General features: G+C 39.6%; 2 protein-coding genes across 2 annotated transcripts; both read left to right on the top strand.

Annotated features, from left to right (window-relative positions):
- Positions 1 to 11,909: 11,909 nt before the first annotated feature.
- lbx1b (ladybird homeobox 1b) lies at positions 11,910 to 13,232 on the top strand. The gene is made up of 2 exons (XM_026360444.1): positions 11,910 to 12,237; positions 12,745 to 13,232. The coding sequence occupies exons 1-2, from the start codon at positions 11,910 to 11,912 to the stop codon at positions 13,230 to 13,232; spliced, it is 816 nt and encodes a 271-aa protein (XP_026216229.1).
- Positions 13,233 to 18,065: 4,833 nt separating this feature from the next.
- On the top strand, positions 18,066 to 21,724 carry cenpk (centromere protein K). The gene is made up of 10 exons (XM_026360150.1): positions 18,066 to 18,165; positions 18,430 to 18,537; positions 18,649 to 18,705; positions 18,924 to 18,987; positions 19,112 to 19,158; positions 19,254 to 19,336; positions 19,480 to 19,578; positions 19,768 to 19,903; positions 19,999 to 20,052; positions 20,969 to 21,724. The coding sequence occupies exons 1-10, from the start codon at positions 18,163 to 18,165 to the stop codon at positions 21,122 to 21,124; spliced, it is 807 nt and encodes a 268-aa protein (XP_026215935.1). The 5' UTR covers positions 18,066 to 18,162; the 3' UTR covers positions 21,125 to 21,724.
- The last annotated feature ends 138 nt before the right edge of the window (positions 21,725 to 21,862 follow it).

Genomic DNA, 21,862 nt, shown 5'->3' with positions numbered 1-21,862 from the left:
TATGCAAACTCTGTCTGTTACCAAGCACAATGAGTCTCGGTCTTGGTGAGGTCTTACTGGATAGATGTTTGTTGCTTGTGTTTAAAGCACAAAAGCACCTGGAGTTATACTGTAGCTATGTTATTTTGAAATTTTGCTAAACTTTTCTTTTAAAATCTCCCAATGAGGTGAATTCACATGTGTGGTTAATTAAATTGCTAATGCTAGCCTTTGAAATTACCATGAATGAAAGAACAAACAGAAAAGTGACCAATCCAATAATAGTGCACATCAGATTTGACAACCCTGACTAGTATTAATGTCAACACATTTGTATTAAATATTCACCTGTGTTGTTTGCTGGTTCTCTTAAAGTAAGAACTCCTCTTAGTGGACACCAACTCCATTGGCATTCATTATAAGATGCATCCATAGAGTCCCTGATGAAACAGTTTTTTTATTGTTTCATTGTTTGTTACTGAGATTGATCTCTATTTGTACAGTTTAAGAAAAAATCTTTTCAAAGATTTCAGAAGTGAAAAAAAGAAAATGAAGTAACATCAAAAGTAAATACATTATTTTTACATTATAGTACATTTGAAGACAATAGGGTTAAGGTTAGGGTTTTTGCTTCATTTTTTACAACTTTTTATATTGTAATGTGATTTCACTGCTTAAAAAATGTTATGCTGTGCTGAAAAAAAAGGATATCAATGAGTTTGTTGTACCTTACAGTACTGAAGTTATATAAATTTTGAGGCATTGATAAGATTAAAAAAGTATAGGACATAGGACCCCACAGTGTTAGTTTATGTTGAAGAGACCTTTAACTGGAGACAGGGATTAGAGCCCCCACAGACACCCACTGTGCACGGGCCTGATACAGAGCTTTGATACGCTCAACAATGTTTGTAAAGCTGGGTGTGAACAGTTAACCACACTAACTCTATGTGATCATTTGTTAGGTGAGATATGTGTGAAATGCATGATTTTAATACAGAATAGTAATTTAGTATTTTAGTATTATCTTATTATCAAAGGTCTGACTTACTTTACATCAGAGCTTTCAACTATCTCACAGTTCTTCGTTTGACTTATCTTGTTGATGTCACCAGTGCTTTAGTGTTTAGTGGCTTTAATGTTAAGCTTTAATGTCATAAAATGTAAATTCTCTCTAATAGACTTTAGTTGAGCAGTTGCTTTTATCACAATTCCTATTGTCATCTGATTACAGCATTTTTCAGTGAGATTCACTTCCTGGCCTACTGGTAGGTGACTTGTTACAGCCGCCAGTTCTCTGAGAAATATTACTTGTTTGTGTCAGAAGCAAGGCAAAGTAGTGTGATGCTGTTATTTTATAAGAAACTGGTTGTGATGGTTAAATTAACAATGTTTCCATCGTTTACTAAGTTGTGTCTGTGCCTAAACTGTGGAAGAACAGTGAAAGGTTACGGTTGTGTATTTTGGACAAGCCATGTATAGTGTTGTCTTTCAACTTGGAGTTCTTATCTGTTTACCTCTAAGTAGACTGGCCCTTGCAGGTGAAGGTTTACGTGTTAAAATACAGCCGATGCATCCCTCCCCATTGCATTATTCCACTGACAAACAAATATGCTATAAAACATCTGCATGTTGTCCCACAGAAAAGGAGAGTGCTAATTCTCACATTTTCATAAATGCACCTGCAAATGTGCATGCCTACGCACACAAATTCACACGCACACACACACGCAATCAGATGATTGAGTTCTCCTCCCTTAATAAACCACTGATTCAGCATAAGTATAACCATTGATTGGTGACTTAATTCCCAATTCAAATTATCATCCTGGGTCTCTATCCAAGGTTGACATGAGCCTTGAGCTTCGGTGCGACTAAATTATACTCCACTCCCTGGTAACCACCCCCTCCCTAGCTCTCTTTCTCTCTTTCTTACACACACACACGCACTCAGATTCCCAGTTCCCCCATCTTTTTCCCCTGTACACCTCTCTCCCGGTGCAACCCATGTGCTGATACAAGCAGAAATCCTCCACGCCCCATCGCTCCCAGAACACATACGCACTTACAGACACACACATTCAAAGTAAACACACACAAATAGACCCACAAACACATACGCCTCCATTCACCACACCTCTTCAGAAAAGCAGAGGGGAAGCAGCATTCGTCTCCTCTCTATTTGCTGTGTTAGCATGGCCGTGATACAACACTCAGGAACACAGTAGTTTTTCTGTTAAGGGACAGTTCTGCTGCATGCCGGCTGGAGTGGTGGCGATGCAGGAAGACAGGAAATAAGGGATTATCACTGTGATGCATTGGTGGCTGTAGTCTTAAGTCACCCAAGGTTGTGGCCCCTCTCTCTCAATGAGGATGTAGTGGCCAATAACGGTGCTTTGTCAGTCCAAAGACAGAGGGAGTGGAAGGAGACAGAGGAGATAAGACAAGTGGAGGAAGAGCGAAAAGTAGTAAACATGGAAAAGGAGGGAAAAGAGGTAGAGGAGGAGTGGATTGAGTCTGCTATTGTCTCTGCTTCATCAATATCCTCTTATATAAATGTCAGCTGTGCCATTTCCCTCATCACTGTTTCACCACCCCACTGGCTTTATCCTCTGGTACAAGGGGAGGGACATCACTCTCTCATCTCTCTTTATCGTTTTTCTCCCTCCCCACTCCCTAAATCGCTTTACTCTTTCTCCTCTTTTTCCTCTCCATCTCTCTCTTTTCTTCTTTCTCTTTCTCTCCCTCTCCTTGTGGCTTCTCTCTTTATCATTCTTTATCTCCCCTCTTCCCTCCCTCCCTCCTGTCTTTTTGCCTCTCATGGCGATGCGTCACTAGCCTGCCCCCATGAAACAAGTCAATTTTCTGCCAGCTCGGCGGATGAATAAATCTCCCTGGCTCTGCTCAGAGCGATGGGGATATTTATCTAAGTGGAGTGTGTCCTCCTCGGCTCAACGCCACCGACTTCTCATCTAAGACCCCCTTTCTTTTTTTCTGTTTTTTTTTTTTTTTTCGGTTTGGTTTGTTTTGTTGTTGTTTTTTTCCAGGAGTAGGAGATGGGAAAAGCAATTGTTAAGAGGTGATGTGAAAGGTAAAAGAGGTAAATGAAAGCACAAGAGAAGCTGAGAGGACAGAAATGAGGCTGGGATGAGGGGAGAGAGAAAGAATTAGGAGGTGAGAAATATGAAAAAGATGGATAGAGGGGGGAATAAAGGAACTGCCTCGAACAAAGCCTATAAAGCAGCAGCGCGGCAGAGAAGTGAGGCAGGAGCATTAGTCGAGCCTGCTCTGGTTTAAACGGCAGGAGCAGGCACAGATCTGGATGAATGGCAGCCTTCCTCCTTCAGGCCACACTCATCTGTTAGGGAGAAAGAGGGATGCAGGTTATTGGGCCCGCTGTGACAAATACTGCACGGTACTGAGACGAAGAAGGAGAGGCAAAAGAGGAAGGGAAAGTGTTAGCATGAAATTTAAAATGATGAATGATGGATGAGGAAGCTGTGATATTTTCTCTTCCATAATAATAATAATAATAATAAAAAAAGAGTGAAGGTGCGTGGCAGGCAGCAGCAGTAGAATCCAGATGCTACATTGCACTGATTAGCAGGATAATCAGCAAAGAAGAAGATTTGTTTGGGCTCATCTCATACCTCTTACATTTTTAATGCAATGTTGTGTTTTGCAGTGTAACAAGTTGGAAGATTTAAAAAGCTTTGGGCAGCAGCAGGAGTATTTGCTGAAAGGGTGGGGGGGTGGGGGGGGGGGGGGGCATACTTGCTACTTGCCACAGCATTAAAGCAAAGTAAATAGCTGTTGTGTCTCATTACCATTCATTTTTAAAGGGGACTGTTAGTATAATGAATGCCTGTGCTATCTTCTCAGGGTCCTCCTCCTTCTTCAATATTAGGAAGAGTAATACTATCTTTCACGCTAGATAAAGTGCAAGCAAATATTTTCTCTGCAATTAAAATGGTCAATTTTGCTTATGCACAACAGGAGCCATACAAGACCAAGTTTTGGACTTAATTACCTACAATAACAGTGTGATATATTAGGTATATGGTTCTTTGCTGGGAGAGCATGATATGAAACAAGACACTTTTAATAAACTCATAAAGACAAACCCAAGCCCTGTGGAGCATGTAATATGTGAGTGTGTGTGGGTGTGAGCAGTCTTTAATGTGTTTGTGCGGAGACAATGAGCACCTGCATCACACTACTATTACTACAGTCTCACACACACACACAAACACAAAATGCCACCAAAAACACACTTTTGATCATGAAACAAGCTTCGAGTTCGTGTTTTTAGTGTCACTCTTAAACAAGCCATTTTGAATCGCTGTGTAACCAACCAACACTGACATGCTTTTCAATTATATCAGGGTTAAAGGCTGAGACCCCACCTCACTCCACTGGCCCTTAGGTTTTCTGGGCTATTCTCAATAGTTATTGCCATTAACACTTTTATGGAGGATGCCATCACATCCTTCTTAAATTGTTGTAAGATTAGTGCTGATTCTGTGAAATCAGATACTGCATAAAGCTGTCATTTTGCACAATTCAGATTTAGTTTTTCCCTTTAGGTTCATTTCCTCTTTATTATTTAATGTTGGTTCAAGACAGACAGATGTTTTTCATGTATTTCTAGGGGAATGCGCTCATGTTTTTATTCTTCTAGGTTTTCTATTCATTTGTTATTTTTCTTAAATTTCAGTCTCCACTTCCACAACAACAAAATTAGGCTGTATGTAACCACAGCAACTATGTGAATAATTATTACATTACAATGAATTAAAATTGGGCATTATTACCACACAGACACAACAAGCCAGCACATATGTTTCGTACACATTTGAAATGGTACATGTTTCAGAAGGCGCTGTAGGTTGCCATGTTTAATATTTATGTTGTCACTGTATTAGCATGATGAATGCAGACACTTTTCATTGGAGACAAATGAAAGCTATTCTGACGCAATTATGGCAAAAACAATAAGAGCACTGTGTGAGTCACTCTATGATTGATAATACTGCAGGGGGGAATCAGTGGTGTTGGGCTTAACCAGGCTTTCCCTGAGGGGTTTTCCCTTGGCATTAGTCAGACAAATCCCTTGTCAACCTTTCTCCTTGCCATTTTTATTCATAAGCATTTGGCCCTAAGAAAGACATCAAACCAAGAATACAACAAGAGGTCAACATCATCTTTGCGCAGTGTTAACCTCTGCATTGATGAAGCTAATTCACATTTCCTCAGTCCAGCCTACGGGGGTTCAGGAGAAGAGGGGGCGGAGGAGCAGAGGGACGCAGCAGGGTGTGTGTGTGTGTGTGTGTGTGTGTGTGTGTGTGTGTGTGTGTGTGTATGCATGAGTGTGTGAGTGCTTCTCTGTGTGTCAGCGGCCACTTTGTAGTGAGTCTCCCTCTTGACCTGGGCCCCTCCACATGGGGTTTGTATTGATAGCATTTGCTGAAAGGAGGCGAAAGTGAATGTTGTCCGAGCTCATTGAAATGACAATGGGGGCATATGGTAGTGTGTGTGTTGGGGTATGGTCATGGCAGCAACCATATTCCTCTGTGCAGGGTTGCCAGGTGCTTCATGAACGGACCCACTGAGAGCTGACAAATCATACACAAATGCAACAGACTGGCTCGTGTGTCTTCTGCCCATCGGGGGGCTCTCTGTCGCTGTCTCTCTCTCTGTTTCTTCCTTTTCCTGCTTTCTCTTCTCTGGCTCTGATTAAAATTACACAACATACCATAACAACCAACCCATCAGAAAAAGAAGTCACACGGGTGATAACTGTCAATTAAGGTTATCTTTTATTATCTGTTGATCCTCCTAATCAGAGTCCTCTTCCTTTAACGCTGTGAAAAACCCACAGAGAACAAGAGAATAAAGATAACCTGCATGTTGTAGCATCCCCTCCCACACAAAGCCACTTCTTCTGTCATGAATAGTCAGCTCCACCCTAATGACTATTCAATACAGTCTGCAGGCTGCAGATGAACGGCCAAACCACAGCAGCATCTGCTGCGGGCCTAACTCGCCAGACGCCAGCCTTGTAAGAGGGCCATTGCAGGCTAATTGAAAGACAGAGGCCATCTCTCAAAAACAGTGTGTGTGTGTGTGTGTGTGTTGGGAGGGTGACTTGACAGAAAGAAGAGTGAGAGAGAAGGAAATGACTGACAAAAGGATGGAAGGAATGAGGAGGATGAAAGCAGGAGAAGGACAGAGATTTCTCTCCTCAAGAAAGAACAGCTGACCTGTCGGCATTTGTCCCCATGTGGCCATATTGGAAACGTCCCTATGGGCCTTGAATTAACACAACCCAAACCCGTTTCATGTAATTAGAGTGGCCCTGTGGTCTTATCTTAATTTAAACACATGTTTGAATTATATAAACTGCGATCTGGATTACAAAGGCAAACAGTACATAGCTCTGTACCCATAGAGAGCCTTTGTTTTAGATAAGGACGGATCACAGGTAAGAAAGTGTTGAGCAGGTATTTGTAGCCTGCAAAAAAAAATAAAAAATAAACAGGTAATAAAACCCCAGTTTGATTTATAACTTTACATGTGAGTAATCAGCAGAAGTGCAGTTGGTATTTACACTTCTGAATATGACAAATTAGATTTTCAGTTGTTTTTCACCTTAAGGTCTCTTTATACTCCTTTGTAAGTCTTTGCATCAAATAAAAATAAAAAAAGCACCCTCACCAAATGAAAACTAAAGGATTGCTGTCATAATTCTCCTCAGTTGTCCTCTGGCAGTTTTTATTACCAAAGGCGGTGAATAATCCTTTCCACCCTGGCCATCCCAAATAACACAATCCCTCAGCTTCACTGCTTACTGTGTTTTATGGTGAAGTGTGGATGAGAAAGGAAAGAACATTTAGATGAAGCAGTGGAAAGATTCATCAGCATCCTGCGAGTGCGGAGAAGTGAGAGAAAATGTTCACAGGAAGCACTTTGTTGTGTTATTGTTGAGCAGATTGTGAAAGGATGAATAAAAACGAGGCGAAACGTGTTTTCAGAGGTGGGTTATTGGCCAGAGCTGTCGTGGGATGGATTCGTTTCCTATGGCCACATATGTGCAATTTGAAAGTGTGCTTTCTGTAAATTAGCAATTCTTATGTTCAGGCTGCGCCAACTACAAGCGTACAGGCCCCAAACCACACCAGGATGATCAGGGGCGTGAAGCCAGTCTGTTACCGGCTGGCAGGCGAGTGTGAGAGCAGCAACTGTTCCACCAGGTAAGACACAGTAAACAGATCTTATGGGGTTCGGTTTCATCACCATCATGAGGTAAAAGAAAACAATTTTGGGACCCTCACGGCATTAATACATCGGTGTCAAACTATTTATTGAATGAATGATTCTTTCTAGAGTCCATGGCTGTGAGCGTATTTTGTATTATTACAGCCACAGACCCATGAAAAGGTTTCTTTAAGGAGAGAGTAACTCTGCGTTCTGCTCTCCCCATGGGGGAGCTTCAGCGCTTCTTGTATTTCTTGGGAGAGTGTGCACCTGTTTTTGCTTTTCCTTACATGGAGATAATGCCATGACTTGTGCTTTGCTGACTGTTGCGTTCAACTCAGTTTTTATGTTTCTTTTGATTGATTTCTTGTTTGGTGGATGGGAAGAGCCGTGATCCTCAGCCTTTTTTCGAATGATAGGAAAGATAATTTCTTTTTTGTTTGGATTAAGGTAAAATCCTAAAAATCTACTGCATTGTATTTAAAGGACCAGTTCAGACAAATAATAAAAAAATGTTTTTAATTGTTTAAGTAAATAGATTTTCTTGAATTCTGTGGCATTGAGATACATTTTTTAAATTTGTCTATTTTATTTAAATTTCTGCTTCCATTTTAGTAATAAACCTACAGGATTATAGAATTAGTACACACTCACTCAGTTTTATTAATTAATTTTTTTTTTTTTTTTTTTTGCAGAATAGTAGTATTTTTACATTTTGATATTTATGCTTAATTAAAGGATTCCCATTTTACCTGAGAATTTTTTTGCCATTCAGCTAGTTTTGGTTTGATCTTTTTAGATTAGTTATACATCTCTGGGATTTCTGCTGCCATTATGGAAGTCTTAATGTTAAAAAACTGACTCAGTGATATCTGTTCCACATTAATATGTAATGTTTGCTAACACAGCCACCATCATTATCAATAAGCTGATAGTCATACCAGTCCCAGTAAAGACAGCAATACCCCTCTGTGCATTCAAATGAATAAGGCTTCACCTTATTGTTTTACACACATTCAACATTTTATTCGTGAGAACAAAAATGTTTTATTTCCTGTGTCACATCTGACAGTCTCACTTTAAAGTATTTTCTGTTGCATTTTATTCCTGTTTACGCTACTGCATTGTAGGCTTTCTTTAACTTGTTTAAATCTGTCAGCTTGACATAAGTAATTAAGAGACTGCTATTTAGGTGAACCGACCCTTTAACACGTTGACATGTGAAAGTCGTAGCAAGGTGCTCCCGGCCCTGGAGAAAACAGTTTGCTGCTCGGCTCGGTGCAGTGCTGCTTGTGATCCGCCGTTCCAGCAGCACTGGCACTGCACTGCAAGGCAGGAAGAGCCAGGCCGTCAGGGATTTGTCAGAGGCCTGTTATTACATCTCTAGTCACATAAAATATGGCTGCCTCTCCAGAGATCCAACAGCCAGATAAATCCACTCTCCTCCAACCAGACCAGTCCTTGCGAGGGAACTATCCAATGGCGAGCCTCCACTAGTGACCTCTGGTAATGACATGTGATTTATACAGCACATTTTAAACAGTGAGACACATCTGAGCCAGGCTATCTCTCCCTCTCTTCCTCCCTCTGTATCTATATCTGGTGTCATGTTAGATAACAGGTAGGCCTTTGGGATAGCAGAGACATGACACCCATCTTTGGGGTCTCACAAAATGGTTACATTGTGGATAGTTCCCCTGCAGCTGTCTGATCTCAACCTAAGCCTGCAGTGAGCACTGTGTCTCCTGCTGTATGAGGTCACCAAGACATATTGCAGGATAGCACTTTCAGCTAACGGAGCACAGTGTGGTAGGCCTAAATCAACACCTGGTTGGGAGGAAATAGAGCTATTGTGTTCGATAAATGCATTTATGAATGTCCAAGGAGTGGAAGATGGTAGGGTGTTTTGAACTAACACTGGATTATGGTTAACCAGAGCTTTTCTAGTTTTATTACAGATATCATTTCAATGCAAAGCGATGATCACTACAAAAGCATCCACCGCACCTTCCAAAGAAAACCTGCTATATCCTCTTACATATATGTGATATTCAGAAATACACAGAAAACATGAGTTTTTGAGTAAACAGTGGATCAGAGAGAGTCATTTTCCAGACAATCAGTGATGTAGTGTTTTCTGTCCCCTGCCAAGTAGTGTCCCCTGCACAGTCTAGTAGCTTAACAGATTAAGTTCTCTGGCTAAAGGAGAGTTGAGAGGCGGGCAGTGTAGTTGACCTTGGCAAGCCAGACACAGAGATGATGACACACCACTACAAATATCTGTCTTTAATAAACAGGCTGGGCAGCACTGAACACCATGATCTTCCACAGCTCGGTTGGCTGCAGACAGACACATCTGATTTCAAGAGAAGAAACAATTTGCTGAATTCAGCTCTAGTTTACTGTTTTTATAGTTTGATTTTAAATAACCAATTAAAGAAAGTGCTAAAAAGTGTTAATAATATTTCTAGAAATATTCTGCTTGGAAAAAGTGGAACCACTAAACTATATGTACAGGTTTTTATGCAGGTAATTGGTTTTGCTAATATTTGCATTAATAAAAGTCAAGTTTAACACCTGCCATATTTTGAGAAATTTAGAGCATTATTTTCTATCTGTCTTTCTACTAATTCTTTTTTTTATACTATTGTATTTCCAAATGGTTTCAAAGTAAAAGTATAGTTGAAGTTGTGATGACCTAAAAACAGGAAAACACACAGAAAACACATTAAAAGTTACACAAACTGTGCTGGCTGATATTTGCCTTCATAACCTGACAGAGTTCAACTAGACACTGGAGAAGCTCTTTGCAAACTGGCACACACAGATTTTTATTTCTCAATTTAAAAAAACGAAAAATAAAGTTTTCTTAGTTGGTGGCATAATACTGCATATTATTTAAATATATATAAAGAAAAATAGAAAAAATTAATTAACTTGAACGGTGATAGGCTGCTAAATAAGAGAAAAATCAAATGCCATTAAAAAAAGTTGTTACAGTTTTTTAGAAAACGAATTTTGTTCTGTATAAAGTAACAACGCTGATAAAAAATGGTCATGATATATAGTACTGTAGGAACGTAATTAAATACATTTCTATTGGAAATATTTAAATAAGCATCTCTGTCGTATTATACAAATATTAGAATAATAAAGACGACTGTGTATTTATCCTCCCCCTCCCCTCATCATCATCATCATCATCATCACCATCGTATCCTCATCACTCTGTTGATGTTTTATTTTCACTGGCGCCTACAGTGGTGTGAAACTATAATCACTGCAAAATTAAGTTACAGCCTCCTGATCTGACATCCAATATGCTACATATAAGATCCCAAATATAAATAACAGCGCCAACACCGACAACACACGACGTAGATATAACAACAACAACAACAACAATAATAATAATAATGATAATAGAAAATATATCTTAGCATCACAGGTTTAAAATCCTCCAAATTCCCCTTTTCCACAGTAAAATTACAACAGAAATGTCATGAAAATGTCAATAAACTACAATTTTCTGTCCTTGCATTTAAAAAAAAAGTAATTTATAAAAGCCCATTTTTTGTCCTCCTGGGTAAATTCGTTTTCCTATGTAAATACTCTGTTATAGATTTTGTTTTTAGTTTTTTTTTGTCTTTTTTTTCAGACCAGCATCCAAAATAAACCCGTCATGTCAAACCTGGAGGACGCAGGGGAATTTGAGAGGAGATGAAATATTTCTCAGATGATATAAAAGGAGCCGTTTCGTCTGAGTTATGGCCCGGATTTGGCGTTGCTGGGAGGGACGCATGCTGCTCCTTCTTTCCCGTCCCACAGAAGGTATCATCAGAGCTGATATATGGCCCAGCTCTACATTACCTTTATAAAACATAAAGGTAATGTATAAAAAGAAAGGATCATCCACGCTTTGGGTCGAGGAAAGTGTCCTTCTATAGCTGCGGCATTTAAAATAAGCCCTGAGCCGACTTATCTTTTTGACATCATCCGGATAATCCACATACTTTAAATAAAAGTCTAGAAACTCCTGATGAACTCAAACTGAAGTTTTTACGCGTAAAAACGCTTAAATAGGCTACGGATTGTGATTTCTCTCCCCCTAACTCCCTCTTTCTCATTCTCTCTCTCTCTCTCTCTCTCTAGCTATCTTTCTCTCATTCTTCGATCCCCCTCATTTACCCCATATACCTATTCTGGTATCTCACCACACGACTAAATTAGACCAAAGATGATAAGAGCACAAAGCATTATAATTCCGCCGGGCTCCTCCTCCTTCCAGCCATGCGTCCTAATTAATGGGACACCCCCAGTCGCAAAAAGCTCCGCACTGGACTGCAACAAAGTCAAAGAGTGAAAGGGAAGAGGGCGAAAGTGCCACTGGAGATAATTGATTACCTACCAATCAATGATAACTTGTTAGTAATCGTCAACTCTTTGGACCTCGCCATTTTCAGGGAGGCATCTCACTCCTGCGGACTTGCTGCTCCCGAGGATCGACACTTTGAAGACATCCCATTTTGGAATAACACTTCCCTTTCTACCTTCTCTCCTCCGTAGCTTCGTCTTTTTTTTTTTTTACCTCCTAACTGTTATGTGACTTCTTCCCCTCGTTTTTATCCGCTGAGTATTTCAACGAAGTCCCGCATTAACTCTGTGTACAACCAATGATGACATCCAAAGAAGTGGCCAAATGTGATGCAGTGGAAAACAGGAGGCGAAGTCCGCTGGACCATTTGCCGCCTCCTGCCAACTCCAACAAGCCGCTGACCCCCTTCAGCATCGAGGACATCCTGAACAAACCGTCTGTGAAACGAAGTTACACAATTTGTGGCACGGCTCATCTAATTTCGTCCTCTGAGAAGCACCGTCCGTCCAGCATCCCTCTGTCCAGCCGGGCTCTCCTCACCCAGACCTCCCCGCTCTGCGCGCTGGAGGAGCTGGCAAGCAAAACCTTCAAGGGGCTGGAAGTCAGCGTTTTACAGGCTGCGGAAGGTAAATCTACATCCCAATAATCCACATTTCCTATATGTAATATTACGCATTTCTATATTTTCTTCCTCTTATTTAAGGGCCCACAGCAGAGAGGAATGGTATTTGTGTCACACCTTGCATTGCACTCTGTTATTTCATGTGCATGTTGAATGAGCAGAGCTGTTTTATTTTTCTTTTGTGCATCAATGCACATTTTTCCTGTAAAAATGTCTTATCGAACAAAGGCGTGTTCATTTTCTCGGCTGCGCTCTCTCTGCTCTTTTCTTTAATATTAGGGCCTTATGTGTCTGTCGCTTAATATTTCCCAGTGGTGTCTGTGTAATATTCCAGTAATTACCCGTTCCCACAAGGATTAGGGGCTTCACCGTTTCACACGCAGCAGCCTATCGCTTTCTTCGCCGTTTTTTGCGTTTGAGGACTTTTACGCGAAGACCGCAGCGGCGCAGATAAAGTTGTGCACCTGCATGAATCAGTGATTTTTACTCAGCCTCTTTCTCTTCCTCGCAGGCCGGGACGGGATGACTCTGTTCGGCCAGAGAACCACCCCGAAGAAGCGTCGGAAGTCTCGGACGGCGTTCACCAATCACCAAATCTACGAGCTGGAGAAGCGCTTCCTGTACCAAAAGTATCTGTCCCCGGCCGACCGGGACCAGATCGCGCAGCAGCTGGGCCTGACAAACGCGCAGGTAATCACGTGGTTTCAGAACCGGAGAGCCAAGCTCAAACGGGACCTGGAGGAAATGAAGGCCGACGTGGAGTCGGCCAAGGCCATCGGACAGGTCCCCTTGGACAAGCTCGCCAAGCTGGCCGACTTGGAGAAATGCGCCAACGGCACGCTGGGCCACCCGCGGGCCGAGTCCCCGTCGCGGGGCGGCCAGCAGGAGCACGAGCTCGCTCAGAAACTGCGGTCGTCGCCGCTGTCCCCGTTCTCAGACCACACAACTAGTAAAGAGTGCTCAGAGGACGAGGACGTGGAGATTGATGTGGATGACTGATGGCGCAGCGTGAGGCCGAGAGGTCGAGAAACACAAAAAGACGTTTTTAAAAAAAAAAAAAGAACTCCTCCCGAGGACTTGTAACTTACTGCTTATATTGTATACCATATCTCAGAACATGTACCAAAATGTAATGACTTTTATATCGACACAGATAGACCTATTCATAGTGACGCATGAACACAGATCCAGAAATATGCAGTGGTATTTTACGATATATTCATTAGCGAACCGTTCCTACTTGCAATCAAAGCAATATGTTCAAAAGTGACACGAGTAACTTATTTTTTTTACATAAAGACACACATACACACTCACACAAGAACACCACACACACTCTCTCTCTGTCACACACACACACACACACACACACCTGTTTCATCGCCCTTCCTATAATAAGGCCTATATCCTCACACACCACAACGAAAGTGCTCCAGTTTTCCATATGTTTTGCATGTAAATGCATGATTTGATTTGTGATCATTATCTATTTATTTCTACTTCCTTTTGTTTTTAACTTAAGTGCTTTTGTGTTTTTTCTGTGAGCCAAATCGCCATCGAGTCACGTTGTTACTGCCGGATCGTCTCCTCCTCCACCTCCTCCTCGCTGTCATCTGACTGTAACCCCTTGACTTCAGTTCATTTTTGGCGTCCCGACGCTGCAGTGCATGATGATGATGATGATGGTGATGGTGGTGATGATGATGGTGGGACATTCACGGTTATGCGTTTTCTTATGGGACTGCTAGAGCGATGGCGAGACAACAATTAACAATTAATATTGTGGTGATTTTGACGAGCTACACGCTACTTTTTAGATTTATTGTTTTGGTACAATAGATTTCCAGTTCTAAGTTTGTTATGTTTTGTACACCTGTAAGTGCCTTTCTTAAATCAGGACATTATTTGAAAACCAATGCACAGACTGTAATGTATATAGGCTACTATGGGAATAAAATGGCTTTTCTGAATATTTCTTTTAAGTTGTAATTCTTGAATTAATATCGAGGGTTTTTTTTTCCCTGTGTGTGTGTATGTGTGTGTGTGTGTGTGTGTGTGTGTGTGTGAATACAACAGTCTGTTTTTGTTTTTTGTTTTCTTTCAACCCGTCCTCAGACAAAAAAAAAAATCATTTTAGAAACACGCTTTCTTTGCCAAATCTGGCCGTGTAAACCTATCAAAAGCGGCCTATTTAGACGCATTATACTGCACTATTTTGTCCCATTGTTTCCTTTTCTACTTGGATGCTCTAAACATTTTGTGGTCCGGAATCTCACATCTCCTTTCACATCCTAAATGCGTATCGTGGCTTCTTGACCCTTAGACGTGTTTCTCCATTCGTGGCAAAAATTTATGTGAGAAACACAAATCTGGTGTCGGGGGAGAAAAGGGACGAGGATGCCACAAAAAAACACAAAGTTTTGGGCCAGTTTCTCCGGGCCTTTATAGACCTTTTTTTGTTCTGCGGGACTGGGCCGTAATTTTGAGCGTAAAGCATGAAAAGTGGGGACAAATGAGCAGCGTTCCCTGATGGGACGAGCCACAAAGGAGCTGGGCCGGTCCCCCGCAGGCAGCAATACTGAGACAAGTGTGTCCCACCGCACAAAAAGGACGCAAACGTTTGGAGGCCATATGGTTTTTGAAATTTCCTCACAATTTCAGACAATTTGATGGATTGAGTTAACCCTCCTTTTAAACAGTTTAACTGGGCGAGAACAAAGGCCATAATGCCTACATAGACTCTCCCTTCATGAGGGCATCTGCGGCTATTAATGTCTAGCCCTTTTCTTTGCCTGGCGTTTTGAACAAGTCAATGAATTACAATGAAACTGCCCCTTTTTTGTGAGCCGCTTGTCTTTCTCCGCTTTTTAGCTCCGGAATAATATGTTTGACTTCTGTCCAAGAACGTTTTCTAAGCAAGAAATGGATTTTGTTGAAAGTGTTTTTAATGTTAAGTAGGGAGCCATAAAGAGTTCAGACATTTATGCCAGACTCTGGTTAGGGAGTCCTTTTGTTTGTTTTCTTCTCATCTCTTTTTTCTTCTTCTGCCTCTTTATTTCCTTTGTCTTTAAGAAGTTTAATGAAGCTGAAAACATGGTTATGTGAGAAAGAGAGAGTGCCCAGAAGTGGAACTCAAAAGGCTGCCTCCCGTTTAACCCTCTTTGTCAAGAGAAATGATAAGTAGAGCTGTCTTCTTGTGAGTTGTTTTATCATGTTTGCTTTTTTTTTTTTTCACTTTTTTACTTTTTTACTTTTTTGTTAAGGACAACTTGAATACGTTTACAGGCCTGTAAGTACTTTATATGACTGAGGCTATTGTAAATACTCAAATTAGTCGAAGTAAAAGCATTTTGTAACAATTTATTTTAACCTCTATTTTGCACATATTAACAGCACATAAATATTTAATAAATGGTTTATAACACACTATGCATCTACATGTAATGTGTTTGTTGACAGCAATGTGGAGGCTGTATTCTGTACTGTATTCACATAAAATGACACGTTTTAATTAAAAGGTTTAATTTGAAAAGAAATGTTTTATAGAAGAAGTTACAATTGGTGGTAAATATTACACCTGAACTGCCCGTACATATGTCTACAACTGTATTATAGTGTGTTATTTTCTATTTTTTATTTATTAAAATACTGCTTATCAGTGCAAAAGTGGGGTGGTGGTAAAAGAAAAGTGTTATCTTTATTATTCATTAATGCTTAGTTAATGTTAATGTTATAACTCTTGGTTGTGTGGGTACCACCCAAAAAAAAATTCAAATTCAATTCAATTCAATTCAATTCAATTCAATTCAATTCAATTCAATTCAATTCAATTCAATTCAATTCAACTGACTTGCAAACATATTGATTTCAAACTGTATGCCTTTCTTTTCATATTAACCTGTAGCCTACGTGCGTGTGTGTGCGTGTGCGTGTTCTGCAGTCTATTCTGAATCAAGCATATTTATGAAGGGAGAGGGTGTTAAGGCAGGATAAGTTTATGGATTTCACTTGCTTATTTTATGAGAGCTTGTCAGGCGGGTCCAGTGATAAGTAATACTACAGGCTGAGGGACCACTTCGTGGTAATTAATCTGGAGGTCTTAAGTGTATTTCAGGATTTCACTTGAAGATGGAAAAAATCACTACTTCAATCGTCCGGAAAATTGAAGTTTGATGCATGAGTCCCTACTGAAACAATAGTACGGCCCTCTCTCTTTTCATCACTTTACATCCCCTCCCCTTTTTATAGTCTCTCTCTCTCTCTCTCTCTCTCTCTCTTACTTTTTATTCTGTTATTCACACCTTGTGGAAAAACAGTCAGAGGTGCAAAGTGTAAATTAATATCTGAGACATTGGTCTAGCATTTATATGAATTAATTGTTTCAAGTGTGTCTCCAATAAATACAATAATAATATAAAATAATGTATATCTAGTCTCTCAGTTTATTATTATTATTATTGAATAAGTATAAAAAGGAGATCTTTAAATGACTTGATATTTGCCTGGAGTTAAATCACTCTATATATCTAAATAGAGCTGAATTGTAGAGTTTTAATCATAGCCTTCCTGTGGAGCCAGTTAATACTTCAAACTTCAATTTTACGGGCGATTGAACTAAGCATGTTCCTGACAGAATTGATGTATGTATTAATTTCCTTTAACTGTTGATTAATTAGGCTGTGCTGAAGGCTCAAATGGAACGGTTTGTTGGGGAATTTGCATATTAATCAAATTCTAGTTGATCATTCAAATAATCCAGGCTATGTGAGTTTAGGATGTAGCTTGAAAACAAACCACTAAACTGTATATCTTATATCTGACTCCGAAGAGATACAGTTTGGCTTTTGTGTTTTGAACACTTTGCTTTGCTTGCTTGTAATAATTAAGAATTATTACATGATTCTTCAAATATCTTTAAGTTATTTGAGCAGGTTTGCTGGTCTGTTGGCATCTAAAATAAACATGGCCCATATCATTAGTAACATAAGTCTCCTCAAATATTTCTGTGAAAATGTTATGGGGTAACTCATATGAGACAAGAGATAAAGAATGTAAATATTGTAATAATGAATATAGAAATATTATAATTATGAGGTGGTGTTTTCATCTAGAATAAATATATGATGGAAAGCTTAATTTCTTATAAAGCAAAAGCAACAAAATATACTCTAATTGAATAGAAGAGTGTCCCTGTGGTAGTCACCAGTACATCCAAATGAACGGATTCATCAAAATATATATAACAATATTAAATAGATAGATAGATAGATAGATAGATAGATAGATAGATAGATAGATAGATAGATAGATAGATAGATAGATATGGGGGTGTAGACTCTAGTCTGCTGCTGCCACTGAGGAAGGAGATGAACAGAGACACCTGCTGGTGCTAAAAGAACAGTTTTCTCCATGACAGTGAGCCGTTAACCAACCATGCTGTGCGGCTGTGTGCTTGTGTTGAGTGTGTGTAGTCTATGTTATGCTAAATTAAACATTTCAATGAAATAAGAATGATAATAATATATTTTTTTGTTATTTTGACTCATGTAACATTTTAGTTAGGATGTTTTTTTTTTTCATCTCTCGCTCTTTGATTTGGTCCTTGATTTTTCTTTAAAGATGCTTCATGTTGTCATGTTCATGTTTCAGACAAACAACAAAGCTTTATACTCACCTTTATGTGGATTTTCTCTACAAATAGAGTCATTTCGTGGGAAACCAATCTACTTGATTGTGGCTCCCTGTTATAAATTCCCACTGTGATGAGCTCATTTATAAACATTAGTCACTTACTGTGCATGCGCAGTGATGCGCAGCATCGGCGCTCCTCAACACTCTGTCGCAGTCGTTACGTCATCAAAGTTGGCGGTATTTTGAAAAGGAGCCGCCACTGTCGTGTTGTGAAGATACAACAGTGAAATTACAAACTATGGTAAGATTTTATGCCTTTGGACTTTTCCCTGTTGTTCATGTATGTTCACAATAACGTGAACGTTAAAATGTATTATAGAGAATACCGGTCCTGTTGACGGAAACTAAGTTTAATTTCTTCTCCCCGAACTTATTACTAAACGTTAGCCGACAGCTAATAAGACTCGACGCTAACTATGCACAGTATTCAGTGCTGTGACGTCAATCACTATCCTTTAACTTACCCTAATCGGAAGATTTGACTCTTGTGTGTTTCTGTGCTCAGACTGAGGCTGAGCTGAAACCAGACGGCGGGGCAGCAGCTGAACTGTCAGAGGCTGCTCTGTCTGAGCTGCTGGACCAGTGTGAGGATCAGTTTGCTGCGCTGGAAAAGGTAAACTCACACTTGAAGTTGACCAGACTAAGTTACCCTTTCACTTCACCCGATCCCTAGATGTGAATAAAATGAAAAACACATTTCAGATGTTGTGTCCCTGTGTTGCAGCTTCAGAATGAGATTATACTGTGTGAACCAGATTTCTGTGAGAATCCACAAGAGCAGGTGAGTTTCTTATACGTTTTTTACCATCATCTTTGGTCAGGATATTTGTTGCTGAAAGTTTTTTTTTAGCAAAGCCCGCACATCTAAACAATGGGAAAAGTTTAATTATTTTTTATGTGTTATGAAATTAGTATTATTATTATGTAAGTTTGACATTCAGCAATTTAATTGTACCTCCAACTTATTGTAATATTCTGTGAATATTTTATCTCCAATAGTCAGTAAATCGACTGATGGCAACAGAAGCTGAACTGAAACAGTGGCTGACAACAGAGCCTGCATGTAGGTCGACCATGAACACTGTGATATAATTTGTCATCTCAATGCAATTTAGGTAATTATCTCCTGTGCTAAACTTTTGCCTCTTTAAATGTTTTTACTTGTTTATTTACCTTGCTCTGTCCAGCGTTGTCAGCTAATTCTGAAGTTTTACTTCAAGCTGGAAAAGAAGAGGTATGTTTGTGTGTAAACATCAACATTAAAAATTTTATCAAATGGAAAGCATTGCTCTAACTACGAAATCCATGTTCCCACGTTGTTTTCCACAGATGCTGAAGCTGTGCTCTGAACTTGAAATGGTTGTTTCTTGCTGTGAAGCAAAGAGAGACAAACTCAAAGAAACAAAAGAACTGTATGTAACCTTTTAGTTACATTACTAGTTACATTACTAGTAGTTTTATTTTTTATTTATAGTGCACTTTTATGGTACATAAATCATATTCAAGATTGATTGGAAGAGAGAATTTAAAGGCTTTTTTTTCTCCTCATTTTTAGTGAACAAAAGTGGCTGGAGGAAAAGAAACAGGTACTGTTAGCCGCCAGTGATCACGTTGAAAGACTTCAAGCAGAAAAGGAGACCTTATCAGAGTACAGGTGAGTGTGAGCGTAAAAAGGAGTTCACATTATCATGTGTAGCTCCAATCAAGGGCAGCAAACTGTGTGGAGAATTATGGAAGAGTGTAAAGAAAGAAATATTTAAAGGCTGCAAAAACTAATGAATGCAAATATACCAAAATACAATAGGAAAAGAGTAATGATCAAATATATTTATACACTCCACAGTGTACTACAGGACACCAAAGAGAAAATCCAGAAAATAAAGGACTACCAGGAACGATTGATGGAGTCTCTGGGAGACATTCTAGAGAAGCACCTTCCTCTTCCTCAGAATGAATCTAGCTCAAACAAGAAGAAGAAGGTTGGTTTGGTGACTGTGCTTTTGCAGCCAGTTTTGATTTGAATACAGTGGTAATGCTCCAGTTTCTGCTTATCATTTTTAAAATGTCATTTCAGAACATTGAACTGGAGTTAAATGAAGACCTGATTTCTCTTAATGAGATTCTGGAGGTAGGTTTAATGCAGCAGTCAACTTTGTTGTGACAAAAGTTTTTATTGTTTTAATACGATTACTGTATGTTAAGTTATGATAAGGGATTCTAACAGAGACATTTTCTCTCATTTTACATAACATACTACCACTTAGTTCTGGTGGATTATCAGCAATGCAGTTTATTTTTGCAAAGTGGTTGTCAGCAACATGGACAGAGAGACTGGTCGGGGGAGGATGAATGTAGTCACAAACAGAGAGGTTACTTAAAGACTACCTGCTCCAGCGCACATCGCACTTAAGACTGGGCCGCTGCCATCGCCAGTAAGAATGACTGTAACTGTCACTCTAGATCAGTGGTGTCCAATCTTGCTGCTTGAGGGTCACTGTCCTGCTTGTCCTGCTCTCCCTGCCCTACCTACTGCTCATTACCTGGATCAGGTTTGTTCAGCTAATCAGAAGCTATAAGTGCAGGGGTGGTTGGAAAACAAGCAGAAAAAGTGGCCCTTGAGGAGTAGGATTGGACGCCCCTGCTCTAGATCATTAACATTGTAGTTTTTTAAGCAACTCCTCTCTCACGTTGCAGTTCTGTTGCAGATTTCATGAGGTTTTCCTCCAGGATTTTCCCATAATTTTCCTCATTAATTTCACCCTCTACTTTCACAAGCCTTCTAGGGTGTGCTGCCAAGAAACCTCTACCTCTAAATATGGCAATAGCATGTTTGTGGCATTATGCAGTGTTGGGTTTATGCCAAACGTAGCATTGCACAATTTTCCAGTTGACTTCAGAGTTTCCCACATCTTATAGCTGAGATTTAATAGGAGTTGTTGTCAGTGTTATGTACTGTGAAAATGTTTGAGTCCTTACATACTCAGCACCTTGCACTGTTATTACACACGTTCCCCCAGTCTACCCCGTCTTCTTTTCCCCTGCAGGTGCTTATGAATAAGGTCTTGAAGACCCCACATGACCCCTACGTGACGATAGACGACACATTCTGGCCACCATACGTAGAGATGCTGCTCCGCTATGGGATTGCAGTGAGGCACCAAGAAAATAACTTCAAGATCCGCTTGGAAACATTTTTCTAATCCAAAGGTGCTTTAAGCCACTCAGGCACCTCTTACCTAGTTGTGTTTCTAATTTGTGCCTGGTTGTACAGTATTATCATTATGTATATTTGTGTAAGACGATATGAAGGTTGACTGCTAGGAAATCAAGATGGTAGTGATGCATTATACATAAGTACTTTTATAATTTGGCCTTTTAAATTTCAGTTTTTTGTTTTGTTTTTTTAAGTAGTTTAGTAGTTTTGTATGTACAGAGTAACCACTTGTCATTTTGAGAAGTGTCAGAACATCTAAAGTTATAAAATACATGTTGATTTATTTCCTCAAAGCACTGTTAATAAAAAAAAAAAAAACATTAATAAATTTCTTGAGGCTTGGTGTAAACACAGGTCAATGCTCAAGAGGGTTGAAAGTCTTCTTTGGAGTCATATTTCCAAGCTTTCATTTGTCAGGTTTAATCTTTAATGACCAATGCATTTAGGTACTTGTCTTCTTTAAATTAGTCTTAAATTCAGTATTATTCAATTATATTCCGGGGTCTTCACATACTCCTATTGTGTACTGTAAATATGTGGATATGTTTATTGATGTATATTCTGCTTCAAGTTCAATAAACTTGACAAAAGCTCAGTGTTTTATTCAAACAATAAAAACACAATCAGAGATCACAGATCTCTTCTCACGATCGATGCAGGCGATCAGTTATCAGTAGGCCTCTTTATTATTAAGGATTATATTTTAATCAAGATGTGAAACGTA

This window comes from Anabas testudineus, chromosome 1 (assembly GCF_900324465.2).
Source record: "Anabas testudineus chromosome 1, fAnaTes1.2, whole genome shotgun sequence".
NCBI lineage: Eukaryota > Metazoa > Chordata > Actinopteri > Anabantiformes > Anabantidae > Anabas > Anabas testudineus.
The sequence above is the reverse complement of the archived record's forward strand: the minus strand, read 5'-3'. Positions and strand labels throughout refer to the sequence as shown.